This window comes from Podarcis tiliguerta (assembly GCF_965153285.1).
Source record: "Podarcis tiliguerta genome assembly, chromosome: 2".
Taxonomy (NCBI): domain Eukaryota; kingdom Metazoa; phylum Chordata; class Lepidosauria; order Squamata; family Lacertidae; genus Podarcis; species Podarcis tiliguerta.
The window spans coordinates 82982292-82999180 of record NC_139535.1 but is presented as its reverse complement, the minus strand read 5'-3'; the positions used below and the strand labels follow the sequence as shown (position 1 = coordinate 82999180).

The 16889-nt window shown below is 44.6% G+C and overlaps 1 protein-coding gene across 4 annotated transcripts; it reads right to left on the bottom strand.

The window, feature by feature from the left end:
• Nucleotides 1-325: 325 nt before the first annotated feature.
• On the bottom strand, nt 326-16634 carry LOC310672510 (testis-expressed protein 47-like). 4 transcript variants are annotated; one of them, XM_083429796.1, is made up of 8 exons: nt 14021-15307; nt 11873-11945; nt 10604-10710; nt 8812-8873; nt 6881-7085; nt 5983-6139; nt 2674-2733; nt 326-727 (listed from the first exon to the last, which is right to left on the bottom strand). In XM_083429796.1, exons 1-7 carry the CDS (start codon nt 14174-14176, stop codon nt 2696-2698), a joined length of 798 nt encoding a protein of 265 aa, XP_083285922.1. In that variant the 5' UTR covers nt 14177-15307; the 3' UTR covers nt 326-727; nt 2674-2695. The 4 variants fall into 4 exon arrangements, with proteins under 4 accessions (XP_083285922.1, XP_083285923.1, XP_083285921.1 ...); XM_083429797.1 differs by lacking the exons at nt 2674-2733; nt 14021-15307 and adding an exon at nt 15587-16634; XM_083429795.1 differs by lacking the exon at nt 2674-2733.
• Between the last annotated feature and the right edge of the window lie 255 nt (nt 16635-16889).

Here is a 16889-nt window from a genome sequence, read left to right as displayed (position 1 = left end):
ATGCTAAATACATTACGTCTGGTAAATGAGACACCATAGCCGCTAGAGGGCCATGAGAACTTGTGTCCTGGGCTTTTCAGACTCATGGGCTGTCTGAAACCAAAGAGTTGCATTGGTTTGCAAGATGTGAAATATATTGGCATTGTTTTCAGCTCTCCTACCCCACTAGTATGAACTGCCTCTCCTCCACTACTCATTTTATCCTCCTTACAGTAGTTCAAGCTGAAAAATTGTGACTTGTCCCATATCAGCCAGTGGAGATGTGAACACTGGTCTCACAGCTTCTTAGTTCAAAACTACGAACTACTGCACCACACTGTCTTCAAATCCATTCTAGTAAGTGAGATCATGCTTTATTTTGAAAACATTGCCATTTAGATGCTGTTTCTGAATTAAAGGAATGCCTAAGATTTCAGAGCAACGCTAGAGATTTTCAATACTTTCCACAAACGGTGAACTAAAACAACAAGTGAGATGAAAAAATTGCTCAACTGTGTCTCCTTTCATCCTACTCATGCTTCCCAGTGATCACTTTAAAACACCTCCTTTGCTGTTGAATTCTCAATCAAATCTTAAGGTATTCAGTCTTGATTTCCTGCTACTACCACTCTGCTCCAAATGCAATACATTTCGTCCCGAGTCGTTTTTCCTTATTGAAAGTGGGTTCCCTTTGCAGCAGCCCATTCAAGATGCAGTTTTAACCGTTCTGCCAAAGGCCATGTCGTCTCTGTTTTGGAGACAGAAGAAGTGGAGTGTTAGAACCATCTCAAGGTGCTGGAGATTTATGCTAGACAGACTGGGGGCAAGGGTTGGCAAGACGGGGTTATGACTCAATAAAAAACAAGCGCCGGCTTATGCGTCACTTGTTCCCTTCACAAAGGTGCTGCTCAAAGCGGTTTACAAATTCAAGCAAACAGAAAAACAATGTTCCACCATATAGGAAGGTGTATTTGTGGCTGATGCACATATGCACTCGACAGAAAAGGCCATGTGCACTTAGATGGCCCTAACATACAAAAGGGAACAGTGTTGGACATTTCTGTAGGCGCTAGTCCAGAGTAAGCTTGCATCCGTCCCATGCTTTGTTTTAAGAATGCAAACGTGCAAGCTGCAATACGAGATTATCCTCTAGCTTTGACGGGAGCACAGGGATGCTGCCCAAAGTACAGCCGCTTGGAGCACAACAGGTATGCATCTTGGTGGTTCTTGTTTTGGTGTTGGTGCTGGCCTTTAAAGCCCTAAACGGCCTCGGCCCAGTATATCTGAAGGAGCGTCTCCACCCCCATCATTCTAACCGGACACTGAGGTCCAGCACCGAGGGCCTTCTGGCAGTTCCCTCACTGCGAGAAGCCAAGTTACAGGGAACCAGGCAGAGGGCCTTCTCGGTAGTGGCGCCCTCCCTGTGGAACGCCCGCCCACCAGATGTCAAAGAGAACAACAAGTACCAGACTTTTAGAAGACATCTAAAGGCAGCCCTGTTTGTTGTTGTTTAGTCGTTTAGTCATGTCTGACTCTTCGTGACCCCATGGACCAGAGAACGCCAGGCAGTTCTGTCTTCCACTGCCTCCCGCAGTTTGGTCAAACTCATGCTGGTAGCTTCGAGAACATCATCCAACCATCTCGTCCTCTGTCGTCCCCTTCTCCTTGTGCCCTCCATCTTTCCCAACATCAGGGTCTTTTCCAGGAAGTCTTCTCTTCTCATCAGGTGGCCAAAGTATTGGAGCCTCAGCTTCATGATCTGTCCTTCCAGTGAGCACTCAGGGCTGATTTCCTTAAGAATGGATAGGTTTGATCTTCTTGCAGTCCATGGGACTCTCAAGAGTCTCTGCTGTTCCTCTAGCAAGACAGCTAACTAACAACCACATTTGATCCACAGCATTTTGTGTAGCGGTGGAAAAGCTGTGAAACTCCAGGTGCCATTTGCCTCCCAACTCTTCCCGGCCCAGCTAGCCCAATGATCAGGGATAAGGGGTGGTGAAGTCCAACAATAGCTGGAGATCAACTTCCCCTTCTTCATTTATTGAAGCAATCTTAAAGATGTTGGTGTTAAGAAAAAAATCCCAAAGTTCGTATTAGGCCAACCAAGATGTCAAAAAAGTGTGTGCTGTATGCAAGCTTTTGAGCTCTCCAGAACTCTTCCTTGGGCTAGCTGGCCAAAGGGGGAGGGAGACTGAGAAAACATCACTGGTGTTGAAGCATCTGCTAAGCATCATAAGGAGTGTGGGAAGGAACAAGCATTAAACTGGCATTCCACTGTGGCCTTCTGAGGAGGAGAAACACATAATGGAGGAGTTCCCATCTCTAAAATAAGCTAATCTTCATAATCAAACTGCTGTCTCCATAGCTTTCCTCCACTGTGGTACAGAAGTGGATTAGCAGCTTTGTTTTGGGATTGGAAGAGGAATCTATACCATACAGTGTTGCATGTTCACACAAACCTGTGCTTATTGCAATGTGATTAATACGATGCAGAGCAGTGGAATTCAAAAGCAATTGCCTCTATAGCAGCAGGTAGCGATGTTAATGTGACAGGTGACTAAAAGTTGTTCCTGTATGAAGCAGGTGGTGTTAGTCTGGTCTAGCAACAAGTGGCCTGTGACTATACTCATGCGCTGGGAAGCATCATGCAAGTGCCTGCATGCAGTGGGAAGCATACAATTTGCTGTACTGTACCTTTACGCTGTGTATGAAGAACTTAAACTGATGTGGGATCATCGCTTCGAAACACAAGCCCTTCAACCAAAACAAGGGCTATATAAATGGCAGCATTGACTGATTTCAAATTAAACCCTGCCAAAGGTGAAAACCGTTTTATGTGTCTCTTGGCAAGTGAAAAGGGATGGGATGAGAGAGAGAGAGAGAGAGAGAGAGAGAGAGAATATCAAATAAATTTTGAAGGGGCATTTTCTCTGTATTGCTCCATAACCAGTGAAATAAATCCACATGCTTTCTTAGTGTGTGGAATTGACTCATGTTTAAATCCAAACATGGACATTAGTAGAGGGCACAGAGATAGCAAGGTGCTTGGGCAAAGTCTTCCTATGGCAGCCAGAAGCTCAACTTACCATCTCTTTTACATACACATTGCCTGAAATAAACGTAAGATTCAGGGGTTGGGTGGGGGGAGAATCTGGGTTACAGAGTTGCTTCTTTCTATAGCAATGAAGGATCCATTGCATCTCAGCTCATTCAATTGGACATTATCTGGGAGATGGTTTTAATTAGTTCATAGGTATAGACATAGAATCACATAGGAACCATAGCAGAGAGAGGGAGGAAATTTAACTTAGCATAGTACCATTTCCCCATAGCTGCTGTTTTGCCTCATAAAACTTGGAAGACGAATAGGGGTGTCTGCTCTATAGCACAAGACATGGATCTAGATACAGTATAGGCATTTGGTCCATCCATACGTTCATTGATGTGTGCGTGTACAACTCAACCAAGAATTGAGAGCTTGTGAGCTTTCTGTCCACAGATCTCCCAGCAGCACAGGAAAAGGTTTCCCATAGGATTCCTTGGCAATGCCTGGATAGTTGCTTTTCCTGTTTCATTTGCTGCCTTCTGCCCTGCCTGCATCCAGTTACTCTATTTTAAGGTTACCAGATGTTCTCATTTCCCGGGGACAGTCCCCAGATTTACAAATCAGTCCCCTGACAAAATCCTAGCATTCCTACTGAAGTTGAAAAGTGTCCCCGGATTCATTGAAAAAAATCTGGTAACCTTACTCCATTTGTCTTTTACTCTACCCCCCACCCACCAAAAAGCCAGCTAGGCCATTGAAGTCCCAGCTCACCTCCTGGCTGCCAATCTACTGCTAAGCAGTGACTTGGAGGCACATAGAACCAAAATCCACTGGTGCACATAACATATTACATGATGAGAGCAAAGGCATAACTACTCTGCAAGTTAAAAATAACTTAATTGCCACTGTATTGAAAAGTAGGCCGTAACACACAAGGAGTCCCATTTCTGTGGAGCCATCCGTTGTACCTCTCCATATGCAGAACAGATGGAACCCCCCAAAAATAACACATAATTGGAAGGACCAAGGGGCTGATCTCAAAAGACAGTCATCTTTTGGTTACCTTTATTACTTTACTTTTACAGGTCTTCTCCTTCCATGAGAATACCAGTTTTAAATGGCAAATTAAATCACCTAGATTTAAGACCTTTTCTCCAGTATCTTGTGTCCTTTGGCCAAACATTTCTCCTGGAAGACACACTAACAAACCACAACCAGAATCTCTGCAAATCTCTCTGAAATCCAGAGTTTGGTCAAGTTTGCCACTTTGGAATTTCCTCATCTGCCCTCTTCTAGTAGCTTCGCTAACTACATGGAGCAGTTAGTATTTTGCCATTAGACCCAGGCAAGCCAATAAGCTTGTTGCTATCGAGAATCCTCCAGGATACCTGCAAATATCCTTAGAGGGGCGGAGGCAGATTTAGAGACCAGCTGAGTCATCTGATTCCTGAGCTTTGCATTTAATTTGGTATGTTACAGCAGGATGCTCAGCGCCTTCTTTTTGCAAGTACACCAGCCTTGCCTTGAATGTTTTGTAGAGAGCCTTGGGCAAGGCAATACCTATTTCAACTTTGAACTCTGCTCTAGCATTTTGCAGCAGAGGGGCTTGAGGTAGCTAAGGCTGTCATCTCTTGCGCACTTTCCTGGAGGAAAGGACGACTGAACACAGCAAGCACCCGTAGGATGCTGCGACACCTAAGTGTCTGTTCTCCTAAGATATATAATTGGTTAGATTTTGAGAAGCTAAGCAACTGTTCTCAAAATCTAACCTATTATATTTCTAGCCAGCACATGTTGGTGGGTTGATGAGCCGGGTGCCTGCGGCATATCCTGAGGCTCACAGATTTGAGGTTCAGATGCAGGCTGCATTCACATGGATGTTCACAGTACAGCTGAAGTTTATTCCCAAAGTGTCCGTGCAATACAGCAGTAAAGTACTGCTATAAGTACTTCTGTGTACACAGGTGCTGCCCATCCTGGGTGCCCAAGTAAAGGTGTTTTTTAAAAAAATAAATAATTATTCACTCAGCTTCACAAGGACATCTCTCAGCAGCTGGAAAAGGCAGCAGCAAAAAGATCAGTCTTGGCACTTGCCTTTAAGGTAAGTACAGCGGCTGGGCAGCTAGCCCAAGCATTAGAGACATGATTTGCATGCAGAAAATCCCAGGTTCATGCCTTGGTGCATCCACTTAAAGTATCTCTAGTAGGAACACTGGGGGAAATCTGTTTTGGGGACCTTAAGTAATTGCTGCCGGGGCCCCTAAAGAATACCCCCCGTTTCCTTCCCTGAATTTTTAGCCTCTATGGCCAGTTCACAGGTGGCGATCATAGGAAAAGAGGGCAGCGTATTCTACCCATTTGCTCCTAAGAAGTACTCTTGCCTTCCAATGTTCTGGGGAATGAGCGCAAATGTATTTGGATAACAGCTAAACTCTAAGCCCTTGTTTGTAAATGTGATCAAATTAATAGTTAATCAAATCAAACCACTTTAAACGTTTTGGGCTTACAGTATTTATGTTGTGATAGTTCTGCAATGAATATGAATATAAGGAGCTACCTTTTGCCAAATCAGACTGACTGGCAACAGCTCTCCATGATCTAGGTAGGGATCTTCCCAGGCCTACCTGCAGATGCAGGGGATTAAACCTAGGACCTTGCTTGTGTGATTTCTAACAGACTAATCTGGCCTTTCTCTCACCATGAAGCCCAAAGCAGTATACATGTGGTTTCCATCTAGTCACCCAGGCACCAGCCAGAAACAAACCCACTTAGTTCCAGCAACATGGTGGTAGTCTCATGTGCCTTCAAACCATACCCTTGATCATCTATTTTCCAAGCAGGTGTTCTACATCCCCTAGAGACTCTTACCTGTGCCTCTTAGGCCCCTGTCCCACAAAATGTTGGGCTATGGGCCCACCCACAGCCTTCCTCCCTAGCCTTACATGATTGGTCCATACCTGAATCCATCAGAATGTTCAAAGGGGAGTCATAAAGTTGCAGGTACTGAGCTGCACTCAGTAACTCTTGGCATTCCAGCAGGTGGCAGATGGTATCTTGGGGGACAATGAGCTCTGGGACCTTCTCCAGGATGGCATCTTCAAGGTTCTTGGGCTTCTGGAGAAGAAGTTAAGAACTAAGCGCCAGGTGAATCCCATGGTCTATATGAAGATAGGAACACTGTGCTGGTGGGAATATTTTGCTGAGCTGTCCTGTTTTATAACGCTTGGGTCACTTACCAGTCAGTGCAATGAAAGGGACAATGAAAAGAAAAATACCATTGCATTAGAGGTGAAACTTAAACCAGCCTTAATTTTTGATGGCATGGCATGGCATCAGCTTCCCAAGCTATTTGAGGAAGAGATGCTGTTGTAGCTTGCTGTTGTTCGAATGGGATTGTTTTGTTGCATATTTTAATTATGGATGCTTATATTTTAATGTTTTAAGAGGAATATTTTTTTTACTGTTGTATTTTAATTGGGAGCATTTATGTTTAAAAGTCTGTGCAACTGGTTTTTATACTAGCAGAAGCCTAATCTGGCATTAAGCAGTATATAAATTACTACTATCGCCACCAACATCATCAACTTGGAGAGTTGTTGCCAGGCCTCCTTCAGCCACTCTTTCGCTCACTCCTCCGTGGCCAAAAACAGCTCCCATCTCTTCTACGTGACCTCCATCATATCAGGCACTACTAGGCTGCATTGCAAATGGCTGGTGGCAGTCTTTAGTCTCTGTGCGTGCAGTGCCTGACATACTAATAATGCATGCTCTGCAGGTACCAAAACAGCAAAAACAATAGTAGAAGAGGCTAGGAGAGTGTCAGACCCATTCTGGCAACGGCTCAAGGGCCCATACCTTGGGGTACCTCTGCAGATGCTTGCCAAGTTTCAGGAGCGTGGTGAGGCACTCGCAGATGATAGCCTCCGTTGGCTCTTCTCGGGCTGCATCGTACTCCTGGTATCTCTCAGGTACATTCAGCACTTTGTAGTTCCACTGCTGGAAGAGTCGGGAAGGGAGATTGTGGGACATGACAAGGATCTTGGCATCCAGGACTAACACTCTGAAACAGAGGCCAAGAAATCACAGCTCAGAGCTTGCACTTTCTTTTGAAACCAAGAGAAAAACAACTATTGGGGGGGGGGTTACCTCTCAGGACAGAAACAAAGGCAATGGGGCAACCAAACCCCCTCCACCCAGCAGCAGGATTTGGCCTGAGTCTGCATGCACAGCATACATTTAAAGTATGTCTCCATCCACAAAGAATCCTGTGAATTGGTAGCTTAATGGTGCTTGTTGCTCTATGGGGGTAAACTACAGTCTGGGTGAGAAGAAACATTTCAAACTACAGTGGTACCTCGGGTTAAGTACTTAATTCGTTCTGCAGGTCCGTTCTTAACCTGAAACTGTTCTTAACCTGAAGCACCAATTTAGCTAATGGGGCCTCCTGCTGCTGCCGCGCTGCCGGAGCCCAATTTCTGTTTTCATCCTGAAGCAAAGTTCTTAACCCGAAGCACTATTTCTGGGTAAGCGGAGTCTGTAACCTGAAGCGTATGTAACCCGAGGTACCACTGTATCACATAATGCCATTTAGCAGAGTCGAAAGCGCTAAATAACTACATCACCACCATGAAAGGTTTTATCTCTAGCCTTCCTCTCATAGGCATTAAGGGATTCCTTAAGCTCCTTCAAAGAATAAAAGCTTCAAAACATGAAAAGCTGGAAACTGAGCCAAGCGCAGTGACATCCACAGAACCAGACAGCTCCTGCAAGGTTGTGACACCCCAGGCCTGATGTTTTCTAAGGGCAGGTTCATAAATGCAAATATGAACTCTTGCCACTCAGTAACTCAGGCCAAACTACAGGTTCATGATGTAATTAACAATCACACTGTGGTTTCTTACAATTAAATATCATGTTGTAATTGACACCACAGTGTCAAGAGAGGCTTAACCCCCCCCCCCTTCCCAACTGCAATCTCCATAAAGGTCTCATGCACACTCCCCCTATGTAGCAATTAGTACTAAGAGAAAACTTCCCATTGATGTCAATAGGAACTCCCCCCCCCTCCTAATGCCAATTACCGTTTTTATTAAATCACAGCTGGAAAAGGATACGCTGATACACTACCACCACCACCACCCCACAAATGCCTAGTACTTTATTTTTGATTAAACCCACTACATGATTGCTAATCATGTCATAAATATAATGTGTAGTTAGGCAAAATGTTGAATGTTAAGTATTGCTTCCCTCACGTGATATGAAATCTGTTAAGCTCATTCGCATACAAAAAGCACCACAATACTTGAGTCAGGGAGAAGTAAAGATGTCAACTGCCCATCTGCCTCTCGGTACCAGAATATGTGTTATTAGTATTGGTGTTTTTATCCACTACTCCTCCAAAAAGTTTGGGGGCATCCTCCGTCATTCATCCTCAGAACACCCCTGTATGATAGACTAAGCCAAGAGTCCATGCAAGGTCCAAGGTCATGTAGTATGGCAGTCTATCAGGAATTGCTGGAAGCTGAAAGAAACAGTTCCTTTAGTGAAGCCTACAGAAACATTAGCATTGAGGGGTTCAGTCCTTGCATCCTACAAGATCAAAAGGTATATTTAGACTGTGATCTCATGCCTACTTGCCTAGGAGTAAGCCTCGCTGAACTTAATGGTGTTTCTGAGAGGATTGCACTGCTAGTATATCAGATCAAATCCTGTTAATCAAAATTGCTCTCCTGACAACCAGCCCTAGGCTTGAAGAGGGCACATAATTGCCACCATCTGCTCACCTCTGCTGCTGCTCCATATCCCTCAGGTCTCGCAGGACAGCATAAAGCACATCACTGGATGACTGAAAGAAAAATCGACACATCTGGTTAAAAATGCAACCTAGCAATAAAGCAGGGGCACTCTTCTTGAACAAGTTTGCAGAAGTGCAACAGGCTCCAAATAGCCTGGGGTTTTTTGGATGGTTTGAGGGGAAAGAGCTAAAGCTCAATGGCAGAGCATACATTTTGCACAGGATCATATTAGAATCTTTAAATATCCATGTGTATGTGTGTGTGTACACACACACAATAATAAACCGTAAAAAAGTTTTATTTTTCAAAATGGAACAAAACCAACAGTAAGATGAAAATAATGTTTATTTTTGTATACTTCCACTTTATCTATAATTGAAAAAAAAATTCTGCTGCTTTTTCTAATTGCAAAGTCTTTGATCAGATCCTCAAAACTAATCTTGCATAACACATCTGCTTCTATACTTAGTAGAGATAAGACATCCAGCTTGCCTTGTTGCATAATTGTTCTGTTGGAATTTTTAATATAATTCAGCTCAGAAAATGAACGCTCAGCTGAGTAATTTGTGACTATTAATGATAAAAACAACCCAGCAATGGAAAATTTCTCTGGTGTCCCCCTTCCCTTGATGCCCTAAGCACATGCTTATTTTGCTTAATGGTTAACCCAGTCCTGATTTTGCATGCAACCCCCCCCCCCCAGGGAAAACTGCTCTTTAGTGTTCAATTGGAGCAAACAACAAAGTAGTTTTCTCCAGATTGACACTTGCTCCGATTGAGTACTAAAGAGCAGGTTTTCCCTGGGAAAGGAGTGGGGCAAGGGGGAAACTGAAGCAGAAAACTGCTGGGAGCCATGCTTTTTAGGCACAGAACAAACTGAAGGGTGGACGAGCCCAGGCTTTTCAGATGGAAGTGAAAGCGCAACAAGTTGTGCTGTGTGTATTGAAAGAGCAGAATTGTGATGTAAGGTTTCCAAAACAATGAAAGAAGGGGCAAGACACAACAACTAACACATTTTGGAACCGTTGATCTAAAACTGGTCCAGATGCCAACTCCAGCTAAGGACTCCTAGGCTGTCCGTTGCCGTGGTTACGAACAGTGAGAGGCTGACTTCACAACATCCAAGGGTGTCTGATAACGAGAAAAAAGCAGGTACTGCCAAGGAGACTACCTCACCAATGGAGCCAACAAACACGACAGATTCTGGAAAAGGAAGCCCTCTCGTGATTTCCTTTGTAAGGCTGCTGAGCACATGGAGGAGCTGCTTTTCCAGAGCCACCGTCTCACCTTCTCATTCCTTGCTATGGCCCTTATCTCAATAATGCAAAGGGTACCATTCCAAGCACTGGTGGAAAGGGACTTGTGGGGAGAGGGCTCTGGCTGGGGGAAAAGATGGAGTGGGAGGTGGTGAGAGAGGTGAAAGAGCAGGGTTATAATGCTTGAATCCCAGCTAATGCCGATGTGTGTTCTGTCATTTGGGGCAGGAGTCAATACAAGAGTAAATTCAGCAAACTGATCCACGAAGGACTGATCCAGCAAACTCAGGACATGAGTGACACAGTCACTCATAACCTTGAGCATAACCATAGAATCGTAGAGTTGGAAAAGGACCATGAGGACCATGTAGGCCAACTCACTGCCATGCAAGAATCTTTTGCCCAACGTGGGGCTCAAACCCACAACACTGAGACTAAAGAGTCTCACACTCCACCAATGGAGCTATCCCGTGTAATCCCAACATATCTTTCAACAGTGGGACCACCTCACCAAGAGACCTTACCTCCAGTATGTGTACAACATATGCGGGGTAGAGCAGCAGTAGGCCTGTGACCCCCTCGCTCTGGTAATAGGAGCGCTGAAGACTCGCAAACAGTTGTTCCCAGTACTCTGAGGAGAAGCAAGGCAGGCTTGAATCATTCTTGGAATAGCATCCCAACCCCCATACAGTGGGAACAGCCAGGTGGCACCTGTCTCCCCTGGCCTCTCAGGCTCGCCCATCCCCTGCCTTCCTTGCTGTAAAGCCAAACTAAAATCAGGCTTGCGAAATAGGAAAGAAAGGTGTGGGTTTGTAGAGCAAGAGGCCCAATGCCTGCAATCCTTTCTTAATGTCTGCATTTTCTTTAAAAAGCCCCTCTTTCTATTAATCTGAGAAAACCTACGAATCTGAAGCTCATGTTAAAAGATGGAAAGTATCCCAACACTTAACCCAATGACTCAGTGACAGCCCTACGAGGATTCTGCATTGCCTCTCTTCGACCGGCCCTACAAAATTTCCTACTAATTTTCATTTCAGTGCTGCGCAGGTTAACACTTTACCTGCGTGTAACTTGCCTCAATTGCCTTGGCTAAAAAAGAGCATCTCATTTATGCTTGGTAGGCAAAAACAGTTTGCTGACTTTGGTTTGTACTCAAAGACACACGTTTCGTCTTGTCGGACAGAATGCCTTCCCTTCTCCTGCCAGCCTGGGGGTTCTCCCAACCTTCTGGAACAGATTTGGGGAGGGGAGAGGGGAAGGGGAGAGGGGAGGAAGTCCCACTGCACTAGTGGGAATACTTGTGCTGGCTTCTGCAACTTAGTTTAATGCAGTCCTTTCTCCTATGTTTCCAAACTCGTGTGCTCCCCCTGCCCCGGCAGCCTCCCAAAGGCCTCTTATATTTGCCCCAGACACCAATATGGCTAACAAGATGGCAATGGGCAGCCCATTGCATTCATTTGCCTCACCCCATTCTAGAACCTCTTGCGAATTACCGTATTTTTCGCTCTATAAGACGCACCAGACCACAAGACGCACCTAGTTTTTGGAGGAGGAAAACAAGAAAAAAAATATTCTGAATCTCAGAAGCCAGAACAGCAAGAGGGATCGCTGCGCAGTGAAAGCAGCAATCCCTCTTGCTGTTCTGGCTTCTGTGATAGCTGTGCAGCCTGCATTCGCTCCATAAGACGCACTCACATTTCCCCTTACTTTTCAGGAGGGAAAAGTGAGTCTTATAGAGCAAAAAATACGGTATCTAGAAAGGTGAAGCAGCCTGCAGGAGGATGTTTCCTTACCAGCTAAATCCCTTTTGTCAGCCAGCTCTGGTGAGATCTTGGCCAGGAAAATCAGCCGGTGGAGAAGAGATTTCTAAAGGACAAAAAGAAAGCATCATGTGGAGGAGCAGAGATGTGAACCCAGTTCACCAGATTACGAAACTACCACTCTTAACCACTACACCACACTGGCTCTAATTTAAGATTTTGCACCTTGTTTCTTAGTTTAAGAGAGGGTGAAATAGAGTTAGTGCTAAAAAAATTTAATTTCCCTCCCCCTCCCTGCAATCTATTTTCTGCTTGACTTCCTTTGAGTAAACTAAGACATTTCACTCAAAATACTTATTCTGCTTGCATGATTAAGTATGCTCATGCATGAGCTCTTGTGAATGAAGCCTTGCTGCGTAGCCTGAAGTCTGTGTTTGTGTTGTAATTAAATAGGCATTCATTATGACAGCCCTGACTAGTTGGGGCTGAGGGGAGTTGTAGTCCAAAGCATCTTTCTTCCACCTCTTTCTCCCCTCTCCGTAACCTCAGAGTGCCTATGATAGCAACGTCTCACACCAAATGTACACCTACCTGTGGATAGGACTCTGTGAATTGAAAACAGAGACATTATATGTGCCTTTGTTGTCTATGAAACTCTTTCAATTAAAACCATTTAAACTCTGGAGGCACCAGACTGGTGAAAGCGGACTTATAAACTCGGAAAAGGTGCTTGCAATTTGAACCTAAGCAGGCTTATTTGGAAATAAACCCCACTGAGTTCAGTAGGAATCACTTCTAAGTACTGTAGATATTTATATTGCCGTCTTAAACTTGCTTCAGTCTCACATGGCCACAGCTGTCCGTGCATTCATAACTTGAAGCCTTGAGATTGGTCCACAGGCCAGATGCTCTCCACCCCTGCTTTGCAATGAATTCGTGTTTTTCATTTTCATGTGTTCAAGCCATACATAGCCCATTTTCATCTTGCGTACATTTAAACCATTAATGTGCAATTTAAGTGGCTGGTTTTGTTCTCATAAATGTAGAATGCTAAAGATTAAAGGAAAATGGCCCGTGATGTAACTTACCCTTCAACCTTTACCAGGTGAAAACAGAATGACACGTTTTAGATAAGAAAGTATTTGGTCACAGTGCAGCAGCGAGCAAGTTATGTCCACTAATCCATGGCTGACTTGCCTCACTATTGCCATTTGGAAACATTTAGTATCAATATTGCATTCCCTGTACAGAACACTTTTCATTCAGATATCATACCTTTAAAAAAAAAAAAAAATAGTTCCACACTAAGTTCACTTCCAATTTCTATGGCTTCCAAAAGGCTGCCTGCTGAGCCATATTGCTGCAATTCAATTGGATGCAATGCTTGAATATTTAGGCCTATGCTTGGAATTAGGACACCTACTAAGAAAATAGGCCCTTCACTTACCAGTAATAGGAACAGCCAGACTGCATGTTACAACACTGACAGGAGGAGCATAGATGTGTGTTTGAATATGTGAGCATAAAGGGTTTGATTTTCTCCTGGTAGATCACTCTGCTTGGAACCATTGAGGATACACTGTAGATGTCTGACAGAAGACATGGGCCACAAGAAGTAAACCTCTGCCACTTCTCCAAGTGATTCCTTTTTGTTCCAATCTCAGAAAAGTAGAGGATGAATAAGTGAACAGTGAACATCACTCGAACAGGAGGTTTTGATAAGCTCTTCCAAAACTATCAACTATCACCTGCTTCTAGGAGGGATAAAACAAGGGCAGCGACTGTGTTGATATCAAGCAAGGGCTAACTGGGTCCCAAGAAGCAGAATGGTAGAGCAACAGATTCTAGTGGCCCAGGACCCATTTTCACCAGGGGTACAAAAAGATGCTTTCTAAGGTCTAATATTACACTACACAACTCATAGTGGGCAAAACGGACACACACTTACAAACTGTATCCACAAAATGTTCATTCAGCAGTGTCATTTTGGACACAGGTATCAGTCCCGCACACACACCCCCACTCCACCCAAGCTAATGCTCACAGCTAATATATCACACACTCGAGCCCTGCTCTCTCTCTCTCTCTCTCTCTCTCTCTCTCTCATACACACACACACACACCCTCAGCCACAGTGAGGAATTAAGCAGGTACATGGAATCCCTGATCTAGAGTACTCACTGTTTCCTTTGTGCCACTGAGCACTTTTTCATGGAGGAGCTGATCAAGTAAGTTTGTTCTCTCTTCCTCAGATGGTGATGCTTCCTGCTTCTCCCACATCTCGGTCTCCTTCTCATAACGCCCCTTTCCTGAGGTGCCTGCTTTAAACCTTGACATAGTGGCCTGGCTTCTAAAAACCTGATTCTGAGAGAGGGAGCTTGGGGAGCTTTGAATAAATCATAGAAACCTATCCAGATAATGTTACACTCTGCGTCAACCATGAGGCAGTTCTGGCCAAACAAAGCTGTTTGTTGACAACCGTGGCTCCTGGTGTCTTAGGAGCAGTGTCAGGCATGCACGTTTTTCTCTCAAAGGTGCATTGTCTTTTGGCATTTGGCATTGGCAGGCTAGCTGAATGGGGCAGCCGTTGCTCAGGCAACACTTGACCTCTAACGATAACATCTGAGCCTTGTGGTGACATTTCAAAACTTATGGGCAGGCAGGAGCTACACTTTGGGGATTAGAAGTTGGGCTGTTACCTGAGATCCATTTTTTGCTAAGTTCATCTACAGCAGCATTAACAGGGAGGGAAGACAGTGCCAACAGTGACAAATTTCAGCCATGGAATTATAATGTATGTACCAATTATTTTTGGCACAGAAATGCAAATATAAATGGTAATATGAAGCAGCCAATCTGTGACTAGAAATTTTCAAGAGTGGTTTCTGTTTGCTGGCCAATCAGAAGTTGCAATTCTCTAATGACACACAGTCAAATTTCAATGCACTGGTCAGAGACACACTCAAGTGCTAAGGGTTCTTTCATGTACATAAGCATCCTTTTGCCACTGTCCCCCAAGAAAGTACAGCTCTTTAGAAGTGCTCCATCAAAATATTTGAGGGTCATTCACAGTGTTTCCCCCAAAATGAACAAACAATCAAACAATCATATATATTCACTTAATTGCTCCAAATGTCTCCAATTTTTGCTCACTCAGCCATGTACACAAGTTGGTTTTTTCCAAAACAAAACAAAACAAAACAAAAAAGAAACCATAACTTCTTACAGAGACTGCTCACAAACTATGGACTTTGTGACCAAAGTGGGTGTGCACTTATTTGCAAAGCCTCACAAAACTTACCTGGTTTCCAGTATAGGTGCTGGAAAAACAGAGGTGCTACATGACAGTGTATGCAGCTCTGGGGGCTGGAAAACAGTGAAACCTACGTTTGGTACCCAAGATTTGATACGAATTTGCTTCCTACGTCAAGAGGAAGTGCAGAACATTCCATCATCTAAGAACATCCATGACTTTCACTTACAAATCTCCAGTAAGTGACAGGCAGTAAGTGACTAAAGCAGAATGGGCCTGTGCAACAAATAACATTTGAGAGGGACAAAAGACCAGGAGCTGACTTCAGTTAAAGAAACTTGTCTGAATTCCCCTTTCTTCAAACAGCCAAAAGGGTTTTATAGCTAGTCCTGATTAAAGCTCCCTCACATGTTAAGATTGGGGTCCTTAGGCTCCCACAGGGAGTTTGGTGAGGACCCCTGGAAGTATTTCTCCCGCTCATCCCAGGCACAAACCTTCCCATCCACTCTCTGCCTCTCCAGCCGCAACTGATACATTGAAGTCCTCTCTTCAAAGGTGAAATCATCCGTGTGGTATAAAAAGCTGCTGGCTGCCTGGGAGGACGCCATAGTTCACTGTGCTGCTGCTGAAGTTGCTAGGCAATGGCTTAACAAAAGAGCCCCCAGGGAGTGGGAGATGGCTGACTCCATCCCCCATGTCAACAAAGCTCAGCCTGCAGCAGCCTGGTAAGGGGACGCTTACATTCGGCCAGAGACACGGTTGTGCCAGCAAGTTAATGAGTCCAAAGTCATGCTCTCCTGCACGCTTAAGAACATTTTCCAGGGAGTCTGGGAAACTAGGGCTGTCATTCAGGTGCACAGCTTTTTCTTCACAGATGTTGGGGATAGATAGATAGAAACACACTAGGCAGAAGCAATGAAAGCCTAAGAATGCCAACACCCTCTGAAAGAACGTCTGCGCAGCAGCTTGCTTTGTAGCTCTAGAAAGGACTGTGCAGCGAGGGCCCCACACCAGCAGTATAAATTGGATTCCGCAGGCTGCACTGCTTGCACAAGCACCATAATGACACACTTCTGACGCATCCCTCTTTTGCTCGCTCTCTCTCGTCTCTCTGCAGCCTGGGTTCTGCTCTTTGCACTCCATTGAAGCGGAACTCTCCATAATCACCAACCACCTTAGACACTGACAAATCCAAAGATCTCTGTCCTAATTCTTCTTAACCCCTTTGTGGACAGCGGATCACCTACTCCTACTCAATTCCTCCCATACCCTAGGTTTCAGTGACCGGCCTCGTCTTGTGCTCTTCCCTGCCTACACTCACCTAACCTTTCTATGGGGTGGTTTGTTTTTCTGCTTCCACACACAACACTCCATTGGGGGTCCCTGGCGGGAGGGGGGTGTTTGAAGAATTATTATTATTATTATTATTATTATTATTATTATTGCCTCTATCATTTCTCTACATACTGCCTCCTGGAAGTCTCTGTCAGATCACATGGCTTTGAGTATTACCCCCATACTGATGGCTTCCCAGCTCTCCCTCTCTAACTATCTGTCTGATTATTTCATCATTGTCTCACACTAAGAGTAGACCCAGAAGTTAATGGACCTTTCGGAGGCATATCTGGTTGCTTGAGGTAAGAATCCCGCATGAAGTGGAGCCACAAGCAAGGCAACTTAATAGCAGGAACTCGGATTCCAGCAGCCACATCAAACATTTCACATCTAAGACAGCTCTAGTTTGATCATTCTGGTGTGTAGGAAGGAGCTCCAGGAAATGCACAGAGTTGCCCCCAG

Bases quoted from the DNA above. Each gene is read 5' to 3' on its own strand.
- LOC310672510 (XM_083429795.1), bottom strand. From the start codon at position 14,176: ATGTCAAGGTTTAAAGCAGGCACCTCAGGAAAGGGGCGTTATGAGAAG. The intron at 6,140-6,880 runs GTATGGGCCCTT...CTTCTTCTCCAG, and splicing joins ATCTGCAGAGGTACCCCAAG to AAGCCCAAGAACCTTGAAGA. The intron at 728-5,982 runs GTATGGACCAAT...TCTCCAAAACAG, and splicing joins GAACATTCTGATGGATTCAG to AGACGACATGGCCTTTGGCA.